The sequence below is a fragment of the Hyposmocoma kahamanoa genome, unplaced genomic scaffold, assembly GCF_003589595.1.
Source record: "Hyposmocoma kahamanoa isolate Upper Pololo Valley unplaced genomic scaffold, ASM358959v1 98263, whole genome shotgun sequence".
Classification (NCBI taxonomy): domain Eukaryota; kingdom Metazoa; phylum Arthropoda; class Insecta; order Lepidoptera; family Cosmopterigidae; genus Hyposmocoma; species Hyposmocoma kahamanoa.
In genome coordinates, this window is record NW_020655550.1 from 720,796 (window position 1) to 737,002 (window position 16,207).

At 35.2% G+C, this 16,207-nt stretch overlaps 3 protein-coding genes across 3 annotated transcripts in view; all 3 read right to left on the reverse strand.

Annotated features, from left to right (window-relative positions):
• The window catches only part of LOC113238797, a 14,218-nt gene extending 6,884 nt beyond the window's left edge, over positions 1–7,334 (reverse strand). Inside the window, exons 1-2 of the mRNA XM_026475636.1 lie at positions 7,160–7,334; positions 6,618–6,753 (exon numbers count right to left, since the gene is read on the reverse strand). Coding sequence (XP_026331421.1) covers positions 6,618–6,753; positions 7,160–7,243 — 220 coding nt within the window. The 5' untranslated portion in view covers positions 7,244–7,334. The remainder of the gene's footprint in view (positions 1–6,617; positions 6,754–7,159) is intronic.
• Positions 7,335–10,264: 2,930 nt separating this feature from the next.
• LOC113238816 lies at positions 10,265–14,456 on the reverse strand. The gene is made up of 4 exons (XM_026475663.1): positions 14,323–14,456; positions 14,191–14,243; positions 13,805–13,940; positions 10,265–10,455 (listed from the first exon to the last, which is right to left on the reverse strand). Exons 1-4 carry the CDS (start codon positions 14,336–14,338, stop codon positions 10,337–10,339), a joined length of 324 nt encoding a protein of 107 aa, XP_026331448.1. The 5' UTR covers positions 14,339–14,456; the 3' UTR covers positions 10,265–10,336.
• A 1,048-nt stretch (positions 14,457–15,504) lies between these two features.
• On the reverse strand, positions 15,505–15,909 carry LOC113238801. Its single transcript, XM_026475642.1, has one exon. The coding sequence runs from the start codon at positions 15,907–15,909 to the stop codon at positions 15,505–15,507; it is 405 nt and encodes a 134-aa protein (XP_026331427.1).
• Positions 15,910–16,207: the final 298 nt, after the last annotated feature.

Consider the following 16,207-nt stretch of genomic DNA (forward strand, 5'->3'; position numbering starts at 1 on the left):
GCAAAGAATATAGGCTGTAACATAATCGTATCCGACATCAAAGATATTTATAGAGTGCAAGGCAAAAAGGAGAATGTAAGTAACACTCCGATTGTGGTGGAGACAATCTCCACTTTACTCAAGGCAAACATGCTGAAGATGAGCAAGGCCTTTAATATACAACACAAAACAAAATTATGCGCTAAACATCTCGGACTCAGGGCACTGGAAGACACTCCCATATTCATATCGGAGCAATTGACAGCAAAAGGATCCCGACTTCATTTCCTAGCAAGAGACCTTGCTAAATCGAAAGCATTCAAATTTTGCTAGACTGCGTACGGTAAAGTATATGTGCGTAAAGACGAAAATTCTCCGATTATTACAATCAGCAGTGAGCCTCAAGTTCAACATCTTATGCAATCGTGACTATCTATACACAAATTTTGCGGAGTAAATAGCTTTATTGTTGAAAAATATAACGATAACTTATTTGTCTTACTATTACATACAATTATACATCTCATTGTGATGCACACTAAACACTTTACTTACATATTAGATTCAAATCACATTGATAATATAACACACACACTTAGACGCACACCTTACAAAAACCATAACATACTAAACTTTGCGCACAAATACATAACGAACAAAGCATACGCCGAAAATAAGTTCTAAACAAATTATAAAATTTATTTAATTAAAAACCATGATTATAAATATTATAATTACAAATATTGCAGTTACAAATTCAATACCAAATGGACGACGCACTCAAAAATTTGAATGAGATAGATGGATCAGTAATAGCACGTGCCTTTACATGTGACATAGAAAACTTGCCCAAACACATTGTAATTGATGACAACGATATAACAATTATTTCTCAAAATATTAGAAGTGTTTACAGTAACATGGAAGACTTATAACTAACTCTTGCTAATTTAACCTGCAATGTGGATATAATGATCTTAACAGAATGTAGACTTAGCGAAAATAGACCAATTCCTGTTTTGGACTCATACATCTCCTTCCAAACCACCAGACTTGTAAATCAAAACGATGGTGTAGTCGCATTTTTCATAATTCTATTATTGCAAATTTTACAGAAATTAATTTATTACAGACATCTTGTCTACAGATTGATACAAAAACTACACTATCTTAGGTATTTATCGCTCGCCATCAAACGCCAACGCCGATCCTTTTATTAACTCCCTAAGTGCGCACCTGGATATTATAAAGTCATAAAACCGTAGTATTAACGGTAGATATTAACATAAACATTATTTATAAGATGATTGAACAAACAAACGAACGAAATAATAGATTTAATTACCTAAACATGCTGTCAACTCATGGATTTTTACCAGGGCACACGTTACCAACTAGAGAAGGAAACTGTCTGGATCATTTTATCCTTAAACTGGACAGTGAAATTACTTCTGCATATATAGCTGTAATGAATACTACTATAACAGACCACTTTATGATACTCCTGAACTTGAAAAAGCTAAAGCCAAAAATCTCCGTGTCAGAAACAAAAGTTCAAATTGATTTTGATAAAGCACTCGTCAGCCTGGCTACAAAACAGCTGTCACGTTTACTTTTCAGTGAAGATCCCCACTATGTGACTGAACAATTAATCACTAAATTAAAAGAATCTTTGCAAGAAAGTACGTCAGTAGTTACCATTGCGAAATCTAAACGCACCATTAAACCATGGATGACGGTCGGTGTTTTGAGGTGCATTAAAAATAGAAATAAAATGCAAAAAAGATTAAGATTAGATCCTAATAATGAAATATTAAGTATTTCCTATAAGCGATACAGAAATTATTGTAATGGACTTATAAGAAAATTGAAACGTAAATATGATAGAGAAAAACTAACTAATGCCACGAAAAATCTATAGAGTCTCTGGAAAAATATTAAAGACGTAACAAATTTATCAGGAACTGAAAATAGCAACACAGATCTACTAAACATCAAATCAGTACCAATGGACTCTGTTCATTTTGTTAACGACTTTTTCGCAAACGTAGGGAAAAGCTAGCGGAGCATATCAAAGGGAAGCAAGACGTGAAAGAAAGAGATTACACACAAAACTCGCTTTCTCAAATGTCCTCTTTTGTGTTGTTGGACACAATTCCTGATGAAGTTAATAGTGTACTTATGGGTCTTAAAACCGATAGTGCTCCTGGTTAGGACAACATAACAAAAAAAATTTCTAAAACGTGCAAAAAATGAAGTCATTCCAGTAATTTGTCATTCAACAAATGCTTCTCTAGGGGCGTCTTCCCATCGACCCTGAAAATTGCGATCATTACACCGATTCACAAGGCTGGTGACAGGGATGATGTCAATAATTATAGACCCATATCAGTATTGCCAGCTATCTCAAAAATTATCGAAAAATTAGTAAACAATAGAATAATACAATACCTGGATAAATTTAATATCTTATCAGACTCACAGTTTGGTTTTAGGAGGGGCAAAAGCACGGAAGACGCATCTCTGGACTGACAACTTTAATAACAGAGCATCTTGATAGTGGTAAAAAATGCATTACCGTTTTTCTGGATATACAAAAAGCATTTGACACCGTCTCTGTCCCAATTCTCGTGCAAAAATTAGAACAAATCGGTATTAGAAGCACGCCCTTAGAGCTGCTTAAGGATTACCTTTCTCATCGAAAGCAGAGAGTAAGGTTGGGTCCATATAGGAGTTGCGATACGTATGTAACATACATATGGCGTACCTCAAGGTAGTGTGTTGGGACCAACCTTATTCCTGATATATATAAATGACTTGTGTAACATGAGGCTGAAAACTGGTCGGATGTTCTCGTACGCTGATGACACGGCTCTTGTTTTCTCGGGTGCCTCATGGGAGGAAGTACGCGAAGAGACTGAGAAAGGGCTTGCCAGAGTCGCTGAATGGCTCGAGACCAACCTTCTCACACTAAACGCCCATAAAACCAATTACATATGTTTCTCGATGTACAGTAGCACACAGCCTCAAAGTGATTTTGAGCTAAAAGTTCATAGGTGCGGAAGAACCATTGTGCAAAACTGTCTCTGTGCTCAAATAGCTAAGGTACCCTCCACTAAATATTTGGGTGTTATGATAGACCAACGTCTTTCCTGGTTTGCGCAGATTGAGCTAGTAGCTAATAGAATCAGGAAATTGACATTGATGTTTAAAATTCTTAGACATATAGCAACAAAAGAATTAATAAATAAAATCTATGTGGCTCTGGCTCAGTCTGTAATTACCTATTCTATTTGTGTGTGGGGAGGGGCCGCAAAGACAAAATTTCTGGAAATTGAACGGGCTCAGCGATTTTTACTAAAAGTTATGCTCTTTAAATCCTATCGATTTCCAATTGACCAGCTTTACTCCATCAGTAAACTGTCGTCTGTCAGAAAACTGTACATAGTACAGATTATTCTAAAGACACACAAACAACTTCCATACGATTCAAATAGCGTAAGCAGAAGAAAACAATACCATGTTGTCCCCCAGCATTATGTGAAAACTATCTTTGCTAGTCGTCAGCATAAAAAGCAATCAAGTCATTTGTATAACTGTATAAATAAAAGCCTAAACATCTATTACATGAACTTCTATGAATGTAAAAGATCTGTAGTTCAATGGCTACAGTTGTTAAGCTACGAAGAGACTGAGGCTCTATTACAGGCTGTTACTTAAGTTGTAAAGTAAATTTTTGTAAGTTACTATTACATACCTTACTATCAAATACCTTAATATAATCGGCCGTATCCAGGGTTTTAACATACAACACACACAGCCCACGTCATTCGCACGCACGCACGCACGCGCGCACGGGCGCACGCGCACGCGCACGCGCACGCACACGCACACGCACACGCACACGCACACGCACACGCACACGCACACGCACACGCACACGCACACGCACACGCACACGCACACGCACACACACACACATATATATATATATATATGTTAACTTTTTAAACTCTCTTTAAAACTTAGTAAACTCTTTCTCATAGTTTGTAGTCCTTTACTTTATTTTTATTTTGTTTTTTTGTACCATAGTTAACAGATTTAGTTCAGTAATTGTACTTTTGTTTAACTTTGTTTCAAAAATCTATTATGTACTAGTTATAGAGGAGTGAGATCTCCTGATACAAGTATTTTCATACTTAAAAGAAGATCTCAATCTCGCATGTTGTTGTTTAAATATTTGCGAAGAAATAAAAACTTTTTATTTTTATTTTTTATTTTTACCGTATTACACTATTTTTCGGTTTATATCGTTCTCCAAGTTTCATCTCCTATTTCACCTTTTTGTGACAAAAAGTAGCCTATGTCCTTCTCCTAAGTCCCATCTATTTTTATATCAAAATTCATCAAAACTGGTTTAACAAAATTGGTTAACTGGTTTAGTTTAAATTGGTTTAATTGGTTTGGATTTCGGCTTGAAAACGTAACAGACAGAGTTAGTTTCGCATTTTTTTTCCATTTAGTACACATAAAAACCTTACAAAACATACCGAGTTCTTAGGTTTTCGGTTTGTTATTCATAGGAAATGAAATAATTTTTCCGGATTTAAATCGCGTAAATTTGTTTTTTCAAACAAACCAACGTTTCGGGCCCTTTACAGGTCCAAGTTTACCATGGGGTCACGGTTGATTGAGGTGGTAGTCATCATACACACACATTATATATATATATATATATATAATATACATATATATATACATATACGTATATATATATATATACATTATATATAAACACTCACAAAAATTCATGTATATATATATATATAAAATATAATATAATGTATATACATATTATATACTAGATGTTGTCGCCTTACTGATCTTTAAGTGTATGGGTAACTAATGTGGAACACTATTAAGCTTTCACGTATACAACAATTAAGTTAAATATAACTATATATATATATATATATACACATATACATATACATATGTATATAGTTACATTTATAAATATATAAATATAACTATAAATACAATTATAACTTCATGCAGCAACGGCAGCGCAGTGCATACGCATACCAAACGACCAACTAAAACAGTGAGACCTTGACCCTTGTGGATACAGTTGTAATTCTAGATATAATTTAGATACTAAATTGCAGTTGGGTCCACATATAAATAAGTTATCAAAACGACTCAGCTCTGTAGTGTACGCGATTAAAACATACGAAAACTTTCAGACGTCGAAACTGCTAGATTGGTTTGCTTCAGTTACTTTCACAGTTTCATGACATGCGGCATTCATGACGGTGGCATTACCCCAAAGCAAAACTTTTGGTGTAATGCCGCCGATATAAAAGACAAACAGTAGAAACGTCCCGTTATTTAGAATCTGGACCGCAGATTGTCTTTAAATATGTAATGGATAAATGGATAAGTTTAAAGAGATTAACATTCTTAGACTAATGTCACAGTACATTTTTGAAAATGTTATTTGTCTTAAGAAAAATATTATTTTTTTATGAAAAATAGTGACAGTAACATTAATATAAGTCTCCCGGTCACGACGGCCTCAGCACAGAGCACCTAAAGTACGCTGGAGAGCATTTGCCGCGGGTGTTGACCATGTTTTTCAACTCATGTTTGAGCCATAGTTACTTGTCCGATGATCTTATGTACACGGTGGTTGTATCAGTAATAAAGAACAAAACCGGAGATGCCTCTGATTATCTAACTACAGGCCCATATCTCTGGCTACTGTTATAGCTAAGGTGTTGGATAGTCTGTTTGATAAACGCCTGGATAAAGTAATTAACTTACATGACAATCAATTCGGTTTCCGGCCTGGATTGTCCACAGAAAGCGCTATCTTGTGTCTCAAGCAGGCTGTCCAATACTATTCTACCCGTAAAACGCCTGTATACGCGTGTTATCTGGACTTGTCAAAGGCATTTGAGCTAGTTTCATATAACACTCTATGGCACAAGCTGGAGAGTGAGACTGGTTCACCATGCCAGTTGATTGCAATTTTAAAATTCTGGTACAGCTACCAAAACAATACAGTGAGGTGTACAGTGGGTGCTCAATCGGATGTTTACAGGTTGGAGTGTGGAGTTAGGTAGGGGGGTTTGATTTCGCCGTGGCTCTTCAACCTGTACATGGACGGGCTGATGGGTGAGCTCAGAAGTACCAAAATTGGTTGTCATATTGATGGGGTCTGCGTTAATCATATATGTTACGCTGATGATATGGTGCTTTTGAGCCCATCTATCGGCGCCCTGCGTAGGCTGCTAAAGATTATATAATAACATTCCGATTGATATTTTCAATCGGAAAAAACTGAAAAGATTAAGCGACCAGTAAGAAATTGAGCACATTTTATTATTTTGTGAAAAGTTTTTAAATGCAAACAAGAGGAAAAATGAATTTGCGGGGGTGTAAAATACGTGTAACTATGATCGATGTACAAATATATTTTGTGGCTGATGAATTAATTACCAGTCAATTTTCTAAGATTTCTGGACGATTTACAATAAAAACAAATAAGTTACGAAAGGGGAAAAGTCTTGAAATAAGTTAAGTGATCCGTAATGTACCTATAAGTGCGTTGAGAAAAGACGTGATTATATTACCTTTTTTGCTATCGCAGTTGAATTCATGCATATCACAATTGTCAATGAAGGTCCGCATTTCACCACAGGAGTCGATACCGCAGATCGGAACCTGGTCGTGTCGGCAGATGTCAGCGATTTTGCACTCCTCTTGAAGCTGGAATAAATATATTTAATTGAGAGTGTTAACGATATTTTTTTACACATCAGTATTTGTTATCTTTGTTAAGTTATAATAATACTGAAACTTAGACACGTTGGAAATGATTTGTAGCAAATACCAAATACAGTTTTGTCTTACAAAGCACAATTGATGAACTTACAAGTGCATAGACCTACTCGTTGAATAAAGCCTTGAGAGACGTTCATTAATCTGATGTATAACATAGGGTATTTGAACTAGAACAAGCCTTGAGGAAGTACTCAGGGTAAAACGTAGCCTTGAGGGACTCTGTGCATGAACCCAGAATTGAGCCAGAAACCGAGTTCAGTAAGTGGAGCAGCTTAAGACTTCACAATTCGTCAATGAATTGTAAAGTCTTTAAGCATTATTTGATGATTACCTTTTCGCTATCGATGTGCGCAAGACAGTCATTGATGACTCCTAATAAATAAATAGAAATACAAACAAAACTATGTTTAGTCATCGCCACGTCATTTTAAAAAAATACTTTAATAAATTACATTGAAAAATGAAACAAAAACGAAAATGTACATTCCTATCGGAACATTGCCACGGACCACTTGGAAATCAGTTTAATAATATTGAAAATTGAAAGCTATAAATTGGATTGTTCGCAACAAACCGATATCGAGCCTGAATAGGTTTTGAAATATAAAGTATTGTGTTGAATGTAGTCGTATGTCACAATAATATTTCTGAATATTTTTGAAGAGGTTGAGGGTACTTTAAAAAAATACGCTATACGGGAACTGAAATTGGGCCTTGAGGAACAGCCAAGGGAATGGAACATTAATTACTAGATTAAGTTTAATCTTAATTTGTGATCATCACCAGCTTATACGCATCCCCTGCTGGACATAAGGCTCCCCTAGAGCACGCCAACTCGCCCGGTCTTGTCAAGTTTCTTAATTTGAAATGCGCAACTTAATTTGCTCTAAAGGATACGTCCAAATAAAAAAAATAATTAATATTTACTATTCCGTACAAAATTATTCCATTGCCTGGCTTATGCGAAAGTAAAATATAATTTATTAGAACATTTCTTTTTGCAATATTAAATATAATCTTTTAACGTCAAATTCGTTGAAACTTTTAGTCAATTAAGAAATTTTATGCAACTTGGCGCAAAGTTTTCTGGAATGAAAAATCGATCTTACTGTGTCTAGCTGATGTCCCAGTCTAGGTCACCTAACAGTGTTTGTTAAAGCTTAGTATTTTATAATTTAAGTATATTAGAGGACAACCTTGGGTACGAAATTAATTATCTTAGAAAGGCAAAGGCTTTCCACGTACATATATTCCAAGAGAAGATGGAACTTGCCCAACTAAATTTCTACAAGTTCGTTAGGAGCTTATTAAAGTTGAAATCGCAAAACTCTTGAGAGGTACTTTTACTTAGGCAAATATTAAATAAAGTACACCGGTACTTAATATTAAACATACCGATATTTAATATTGAATCACCTATAATTATGTTCGTGAAAAAATCAAACATAATTTTGAAATTAAATGTGGTATTAGTGGTAAATTGTAGGTCATTTTTTGACTAAAACCAATGATCTTATTGACTAGCATCGATTAAGTCGCCCCTTTTTTGTTCCAATCAGGTCTAAGGTAGGTTCTGGTGACGCTAGAATGAGTTATCCTAGCGTAGAAAGCCCAACATCCTTGTAACTAAAACGGCGAACCAACTAAATCTATTACTTAAAGACTAAATAAGTACTTTTTACCGTACTAGTTTCCAAATATTACGGTAACACCGGAATCTGGCACACCAAAATTACAAACCAAAAATTTAGGTCCATTGATTATTTTTTTCATTATATTATTATGACAGTCTTTAGTAGCAGTAGAACTCCTTCTGAAAGAGTTCGTTCAGGGAAGTGCTGCTACTTTTAAACAGTATAATGTGAGCCTTATTGCGTTTCGGATTTGAAGGGTAAAGGTGCTGGTGAAATTAGAGGCACATGTGACTTGCCAACTTATGTTTTAGGGTGGCAGTGATAGGGCGCAGTGGCAGTGATCTTTGAGATTTACAGCTTTGAGTAGCACTGCATCTGTTATGGACGAGCGTGTCGTTTACCACCAGGCGCACGATTTGTCGTGCACTTCCTGTCGCGCACGATTTGTTGTCACTTCATTAAAAAAGTCTACTCAAAGGTACAAAAGACATAATTGTCAATAATGCTACGTTTTTCTTTTGTAAAACGCTTTTAAGAAACGTTCTAATAAAATAAAATTTGTAATACAAGTGCCTCTACGTGTTTAATTTCTGTTTAAGGTATTAAGTTTCTTTTTTATTATTTCTCAACCCTCTAGGCCTGGGTTGACACTTTTGAATGATATACCTATGCGAAATCCGGGTGAGGCACCGGGTATATAAGTAATTTAAAGATTTATTTATTTATTTAAAAAGGTGCTTGAGTTTATCGGATGATATCAATAAAGTATTTATACTACGAGTTAAATAAATAACAGTGCTCTTTACCGTAACTAATATCTCATTCACTCTTTGAAGCCAATCAGTGTTTGTAATTAGTAATAAAAAAATTAAAGATATTGAGTAAAAAATTTCTACTTAAAAACAAAAACTGTCTCTTCGTATTGCCCCGCATACTCTGAATACTTTTTAAAGAACACTTACCTGTGCTTAACTCGCAATTACACCAAATACGGCTTTAAATAAATAAAAACTATTTCAATTGTTTTTATTAGCCTGGACTTTCTGGACTTGAGGATAGATTTTTTCTTGCAGATGATGACATATGAATATTATTAAAATAAGTACCAAATATCTTTCATGTCTATAACGTAGCTGCATTTTGAAATAATTGGTCTTTCAAAGAAGAAGGAGTGTTAAAGGTAGGAATTGTAAAAACATTATGCAACAAAAAACAATCAATAAAAAAATAGTGCAATCAGCATAGCGCCACCTCTGTTAGTTTTCTGCTAGTTGCTGTGGCTGAGTGAAGCCGGGTTTTCACTAGTCGAGAACTCTCGGACCGAGTGCGCTCACACGAGTTACATCGTATAGAACTCCACTCGGATTTTGGTTTACATCTTATGAGTTCATCAGCATCCTAATAGCATTTATCTCTTTTCACAATCAAGATGACGACGACTGATTTGCTGCTGCGAGGTATAGGAGTTCTAGCAGATATGCGTCAATACACACAAAATCATGAAAGGGAAAAAACAAAGGAAGAGTTATCGAGTTTGCTTGGTCCCGGAAGCCCGAGTGGCTTGGTCCGAGAGAATTCGTACTGTGAAAATTCGGCTCGAAGAAATGTTGACGGTTCGGCAATTTAAAACCTTTAAAAAAATTCAATTCGAGAATCTGCAATAAGCACATAGACAAATTTGTAACTTGTAGCTCAGTTGACAAAGCGACAAAGCCACTTTGAGGCAACAGATGCTGGTTCAAGACCAGTCCGTTTGAAGGAGTTTTGTTTGTGCTTGTTCGATCTTAATAACAGTTTGTTATCTAGATATAAATGAATAACTTGGTAGTAGTTAAAGATCATAACACTCAATGAAAGAAAACAAAGTTACTATATTATAGTCTATTATTAGGTTTGGAGTTGATGTTGCAATCAGTTCTAAACTCCGGTTTCTTAAAAGAGCGGCCTCTTTTGCAAGTCACCCAACACTCGTGAATAGGTCGGCTGCGGAAATCTGAAAACAATTACATATATTGAGTGTGAGTTGAGTGTACTATGATGTTTTTTATTTCCCCGGGTACAAATTATTATACTTAATGTGGTCCAAATTTGTGTACCAGTAGAAATTATACATCAATTCATCAACCATCGACAATCTCTAATAGTACGCTGTATCCTTGTCATAACGCCTTACACTTTGGTAACTTTCCAGATAGTGGCCCTTAAATTTTTTTCTTTAAAAAATTTTTTCTTTTAAAAAAAAGTCAAATTCGTTGATTTTGTTCAACAATAAAACTGAAACTGAATAATATATAAAAAGTCGATTCGAAGAGAGTTATGGAACTCGTTTCACTGATTCCAGATATGTTAATAATTCGATTTTGCTAAAAATGTCGATTACGTTAGTAGTAGGAGGGGCAGTATGTATTTTCGTTAATTCAAATTTCTAATATTCTTCTGTTCTATGCTTTCACGTATTTTTTCTTACACGTCTTTTTACAAATATACATATGTTTATGGTAAATGTACCAATCTTTGACACTGTCCCTATTTTTTTTTAATTTTCACACATTAATTTGGGTAGGCAAAGGTTTTACCATACAGCCACTTCATACAAATTATATCTTTCATTGATTTAATGGCAAAGTGGGCAAAGCGACCAGCGCCATTTCTGCAGTTAATTTTTTTTTTTCAGTTTATTTCATAAGTCATGAAGGTTAGATGTTATGTATTTGTATAGGACAGGATACGCTTCTATGTTTTTTAATAGATCTTCTGTTGAGCGCGGGATATCCTCAGGTTTGCTATATATTTCCAGCAGGTGATCAATGAGGCTAAGGCGTTATGACACTTTTTAATTTTTTTCTTTAACAAAAAAACAAATTTTGATATAACTCCAAAACTGTGTTAGATGTACTAGTGATGGCATATATGAATTCCGTTTAGAAACTTTATTCGAATCACTCAATATTTTTTTAGTATGGTGACAATTTTTGTGAACAGGTCATCCGAGTTGAAAGAGCATTGGTGTTCTTCCAATAATCGTTACGATTTTGAGTAGTTTGAGTGCATTTATTAGTGGTAATTTTGTTAATTATCGGTAAGTGATTATTAAAACTATTAGATAACTGTATAAACAAGTTCTTTTATCTGTATTTATTGATGTATATCATATATATTTTATTTTAGCGGCATGTCAAACACTGGTGCAAATTTCAACGTTTAGTAATAGTTGACACCCATGTCAAGCACTCGTGCAAATGAATATTTTTTTAAACTTAATTTCCACCACTGTAAGGACGGCGAACGCAGGTTTGGATTACTCTGTTATTGACAAATTTATTTGAGTAGTTTAAGTAGTGTTTGACATGGGTGTCAAAGACTTGTGTTACTATGGGGACCCAATGCTTGACAGTCGTATATTGAGATGTCAAACTCTTGGACGTAACTAGTGTCAACTATAACTGATTTTGGCTTTTGTTCTTCTTTAAATTTATTGTTATAAAGTAGTAAATGCAGTTAAATAACTATGAACTCTTAACATAACTTCCTGTCAAACATTGATCTCATTTTGCCATCGTCAACTATTGGGACATTAAAACTTGTCTGTCATACACTGGTATAACTTTAGAGGTTGCGAAAAACTGGAATATTTTAATAATGCTATGATTATTTTAAATTTTATAGTTCATTTAAGATAAATGATAAACCGTTTAACATGTTAACTCTAGATATATACATAGATAGATATGGATAGATATAGATATAGATAGATAGATATAGTCATAGTCAGTATGACTGATAATTAAGTACTTTTTTGCAAAACGCGATGTTCCGTCTGAAAGTGTCATCCACTGGGACATTTACCTCAGTTAGAAATAAACTTTCAGAACAACCACTAAGTAGGTAGTGAAGCTAAATGTACCAGACGTCTAAATTACGGAATGATGCAGCGTGTTGTGGTTTGTATTCATTACATTTCTCAATTGCCAGCGTTACAACAGTGTACAAATAATATAAATGAGTTGTTTGTTGTTAAATTTGTTTCTATTGAACTAATTTTAAAAAAAGTGGCTCCGTTATGTACACATAGCGTTTTTCGACTACAATATAAAAAAGTTTTAAATTAAAATATAAATGCGATAAGTATAAAGGCTATGAATAAAATAAAACAAAAAAATGTTTATAAAGTACCTACGAGGATTTACACAAATTAAAGTCTGTGTCAATTAAGATTTTTGTTGTAACTTGTAATCTGCTATAATTGTAGCGTAATCAGTGTGATAGTAAGTAATTTCAATAACGTTAAAGCGAATAAAAATGCAGCAAAGGAGCTGGGCATCGCAAATGAATTTTTTTTTGCCGGATTTAAATCGCGTATATTTGTTTTTTCAAACAAACCGATGTTTCCGGCCCTTTACAGATCCTATGGTCACGGTTGACTGAGGTGGTACAGTCTTCAACCAGTTATGTCTAATATTAATGCAAACCACCCTATTTTTTCACTATAGTTATTAATTAAATACCTTATTTTTAATTTTAGAAAGAAAATATTCCAATTTACGCTACATTAAGTTTTACAAATTATTATATTGAATGAATTTTTATTAAGTTCAATTTATTATTAATTAATAATAGAAATTTGAATAAACTAAGTAAAACATATTAATTAGTACTGCAGTCTTATGACTGTTTGGGATTTTTCATCAGGGGTAATACTGGATTCCAAATTGGGGGTACGGAGAAACCATCTTCCCTTGTGAAATTAGGATGTTTTTTAATTTCAATGGCCTTAATGTGTAGGTTTATCCATGACATGCTCGCAAACTGCAGACTTGTTTACGCGACGGTGTTTGACATCAGCTTTATGTTCTTTGACGCGGGTACAAATACTTTGGTTCGTTTGTCCAATATAAGAGAGACCGCATTCACAGCTTGCCATCCTTTCCAAGCACAAAGCCGGTCGTGTACGGAGTACCTACTGCTGTCACCTGTGGGATGGTTCTGCTATATAGCAATTAGCCATTCCGACTCCGTTTGATTACTACCGTTAAGCTGCCTGCTTATAGGTATTCTACAGAATATTCACGGAGAGTGTGCGAGGGAATTGCTCGATTAAATCTGCGTTCTCATTTCCTGGGGTTCTTTCTACTGGGCATATTTCAAGGCGTCACATGAGGTTTTATGATTGCATATTTGTATGGCGAAAGCGTATGGAGCTCAATTTCTATATAACTTGGGTGTTTTCAAGGCTAGAGTAAGTAGGCATTATTTAGGTGAGCAATTTTCATAGTCGACCTCAACGTCACTTTCCAACAGGTGAGATGGAGATCAAAAGTACAAGTAGAAAAAATACAAAATACCTTTTTTGCTGTCACAATTGAATTCATGCATGTCACAGGTGTCAATAAATGTCCGCATTTCGCCGCAGGAGTCGATGCCACACATCGGCACTTTGTCGTGTATACACAAATCTGCCACTTTGCATTCCTCTTCATTCTGTACAGTGTGAAACCATTTGTTAGTTTATCCATAAGAAAAACTGAACATCCATTACCCTTCTTTGCCGACATCTGTCAACGTCTATCCCTCCTCTATAAAAATCGTGTTAGTATATTAAAAAACAAAATGGCGATGTTATATAAAACGATAAATGTTTATTTAAATACTACTTGTCTATTAGTTAGACAATATAATTATCGTTACGGATGAAAAAGTTACAGATTAATAATAAAATTCAAAAATGTACCTTCAGAGCTTCGCTGTGACCATTAACAAGTGACACTAAATACATGAGAATAGCTGAAAACAAAAGTAAGAATAGTAGTGTATTTCTTAAATAACTTCTCATTTAAGATATTTATGGTTGGTAGAGAATTACCTAGTAATACTAACATAATGTCGCGTCATAGTACCAAAAATAAATGAGTTGCTTGTATATACATTGCTATTGTGATATTTTTTACAGACTTGAATGCATTTTATGCTACTTTAAACCATTTAACTTTATGGGAGTTGTATCGGAAACAAATTCCGAGCTCACGAGTATTGACGTTTGTAATATTATAAAGAAACGTGACTGAGTTATTTTTTGCGCTTATCGCCATTTCTTCTAAATATTTGAAATCGAATCGAGCAGTTCGAGCAGAACCGGCTGCCGTCCGTTTCAAAAAGCATTTGGTTAAAAAATAAAATAAAAATCTTTTATTTTCAGACACCATAGGTCCATAGTTTGTTAGTAAACAACCTTATACTATATTAGTAACAAACGACTGTATGGTGAATTTATGGTGTGTTGTATATATAGTGTACATTGAAATTTTCAAAATCGAGATGTCTAAATATTCAAAATACGTAATATAAAATTAACTGAAACAATTATAATGATTTAGTCGAAAGTAAAAAATTAAAATACTAAAATTTTCAATTAATAAAATAACAATTGAAATTCAAATTAGCTAATAAAATAATAATAATTAACATGAACAAAATTAAAATTTTGTTCATGTTTTTGTTGTCATAGGGAAACCCATTACATTACGATTGCTACTACTTAGTCACTATTTTTGTGTGCGAGATACATCTGTCTACACAATGTGCTATAATCGGGGAATCATGTCATGGCGAGGCCGTTTTCTTTCGCATGATGGCATTAAAATCATTAGAATCCGCAGCGCGCCCAGGGTCCGCTGCGTGCGGTTGATCCACAGGGCGCACGTGTAGAACACCTGACAGTAGGCTCTAAGCAATGTTAGTTTTACAAGGACACTACAAACGCGCAAATCACCAATCAACATATTACAGCGGACCGTCAGCGCCCTGCATTCCTTCTCAATGTTTACCGTTACGAAATGCCCGAGATATTTAAATTGGTTAACCCGCTTAAGTTCTGCACCGTTGAGTGTAATTTTGGGTACATGAGATGGACACTTACCACTGACGGCCCTAAAAACCAAAAAGTCGCTTTGTTAACGTTATACAGGAAACCATGTGAAAGTGCATAACGTTCACAAACCTGTAGTAGACACCTAAGCGCTCTAACTAACCATTGGACTCAGCAGCATCATGTCATCCGCGTTACTGATGTTATTGACGCTGACGTCATGCACGCGACAGCCGACCCTCCACACTGTAATTTGAAGGAGTCTGAGACCTTATTAGCCCACCTCGCGTAGTTCACTTGATTATGATACCAGTATTGAAATATACGCAACAACTCCGCTGGTACATCTCTATCTCGAAGCTTGTCCCACAAAACATCACACGATACCAGGTCGAAAGCACGGGAGAGGTCGAGAAAATAAGCGTACACTGGCGTTGGTCTTTCAGTGTAGTAGCGAACCGTATGTTTGAGAGTCAGAACCGCACTCTCAGTTGAAAGTTTGGAACGAAACCCGAACTGTGCGTCGTGCAAGTGCAAATAACTTTCGAGACGATCGTCCAGCAGACTGTCAAGCACCTTTGCCATAATCGTGGCCAGTGAGATGGGTCGATAATTAGCCGTGTCAGTTACATCACCCGTTTTGTTTTTAATTATGCGCCCTACAACGCACTGTACGCGTACGATCATAAGGAAGGTATGAGTGGCACATGCATAGAGAGAAAAACGTAGCTAGAAGTCTTGGCAAGTGAGGTGCTATGCTGCAGATGCTCGACGCTGATGCCGTCGTGACTCGGAGACTTTCCTCTTGTCATTTTATTTTAAGAAGGCTTCCCATCCGGTAATCGGTAAGGCATCCTGGCTAGGTCCATGTCGAGCTATTGTA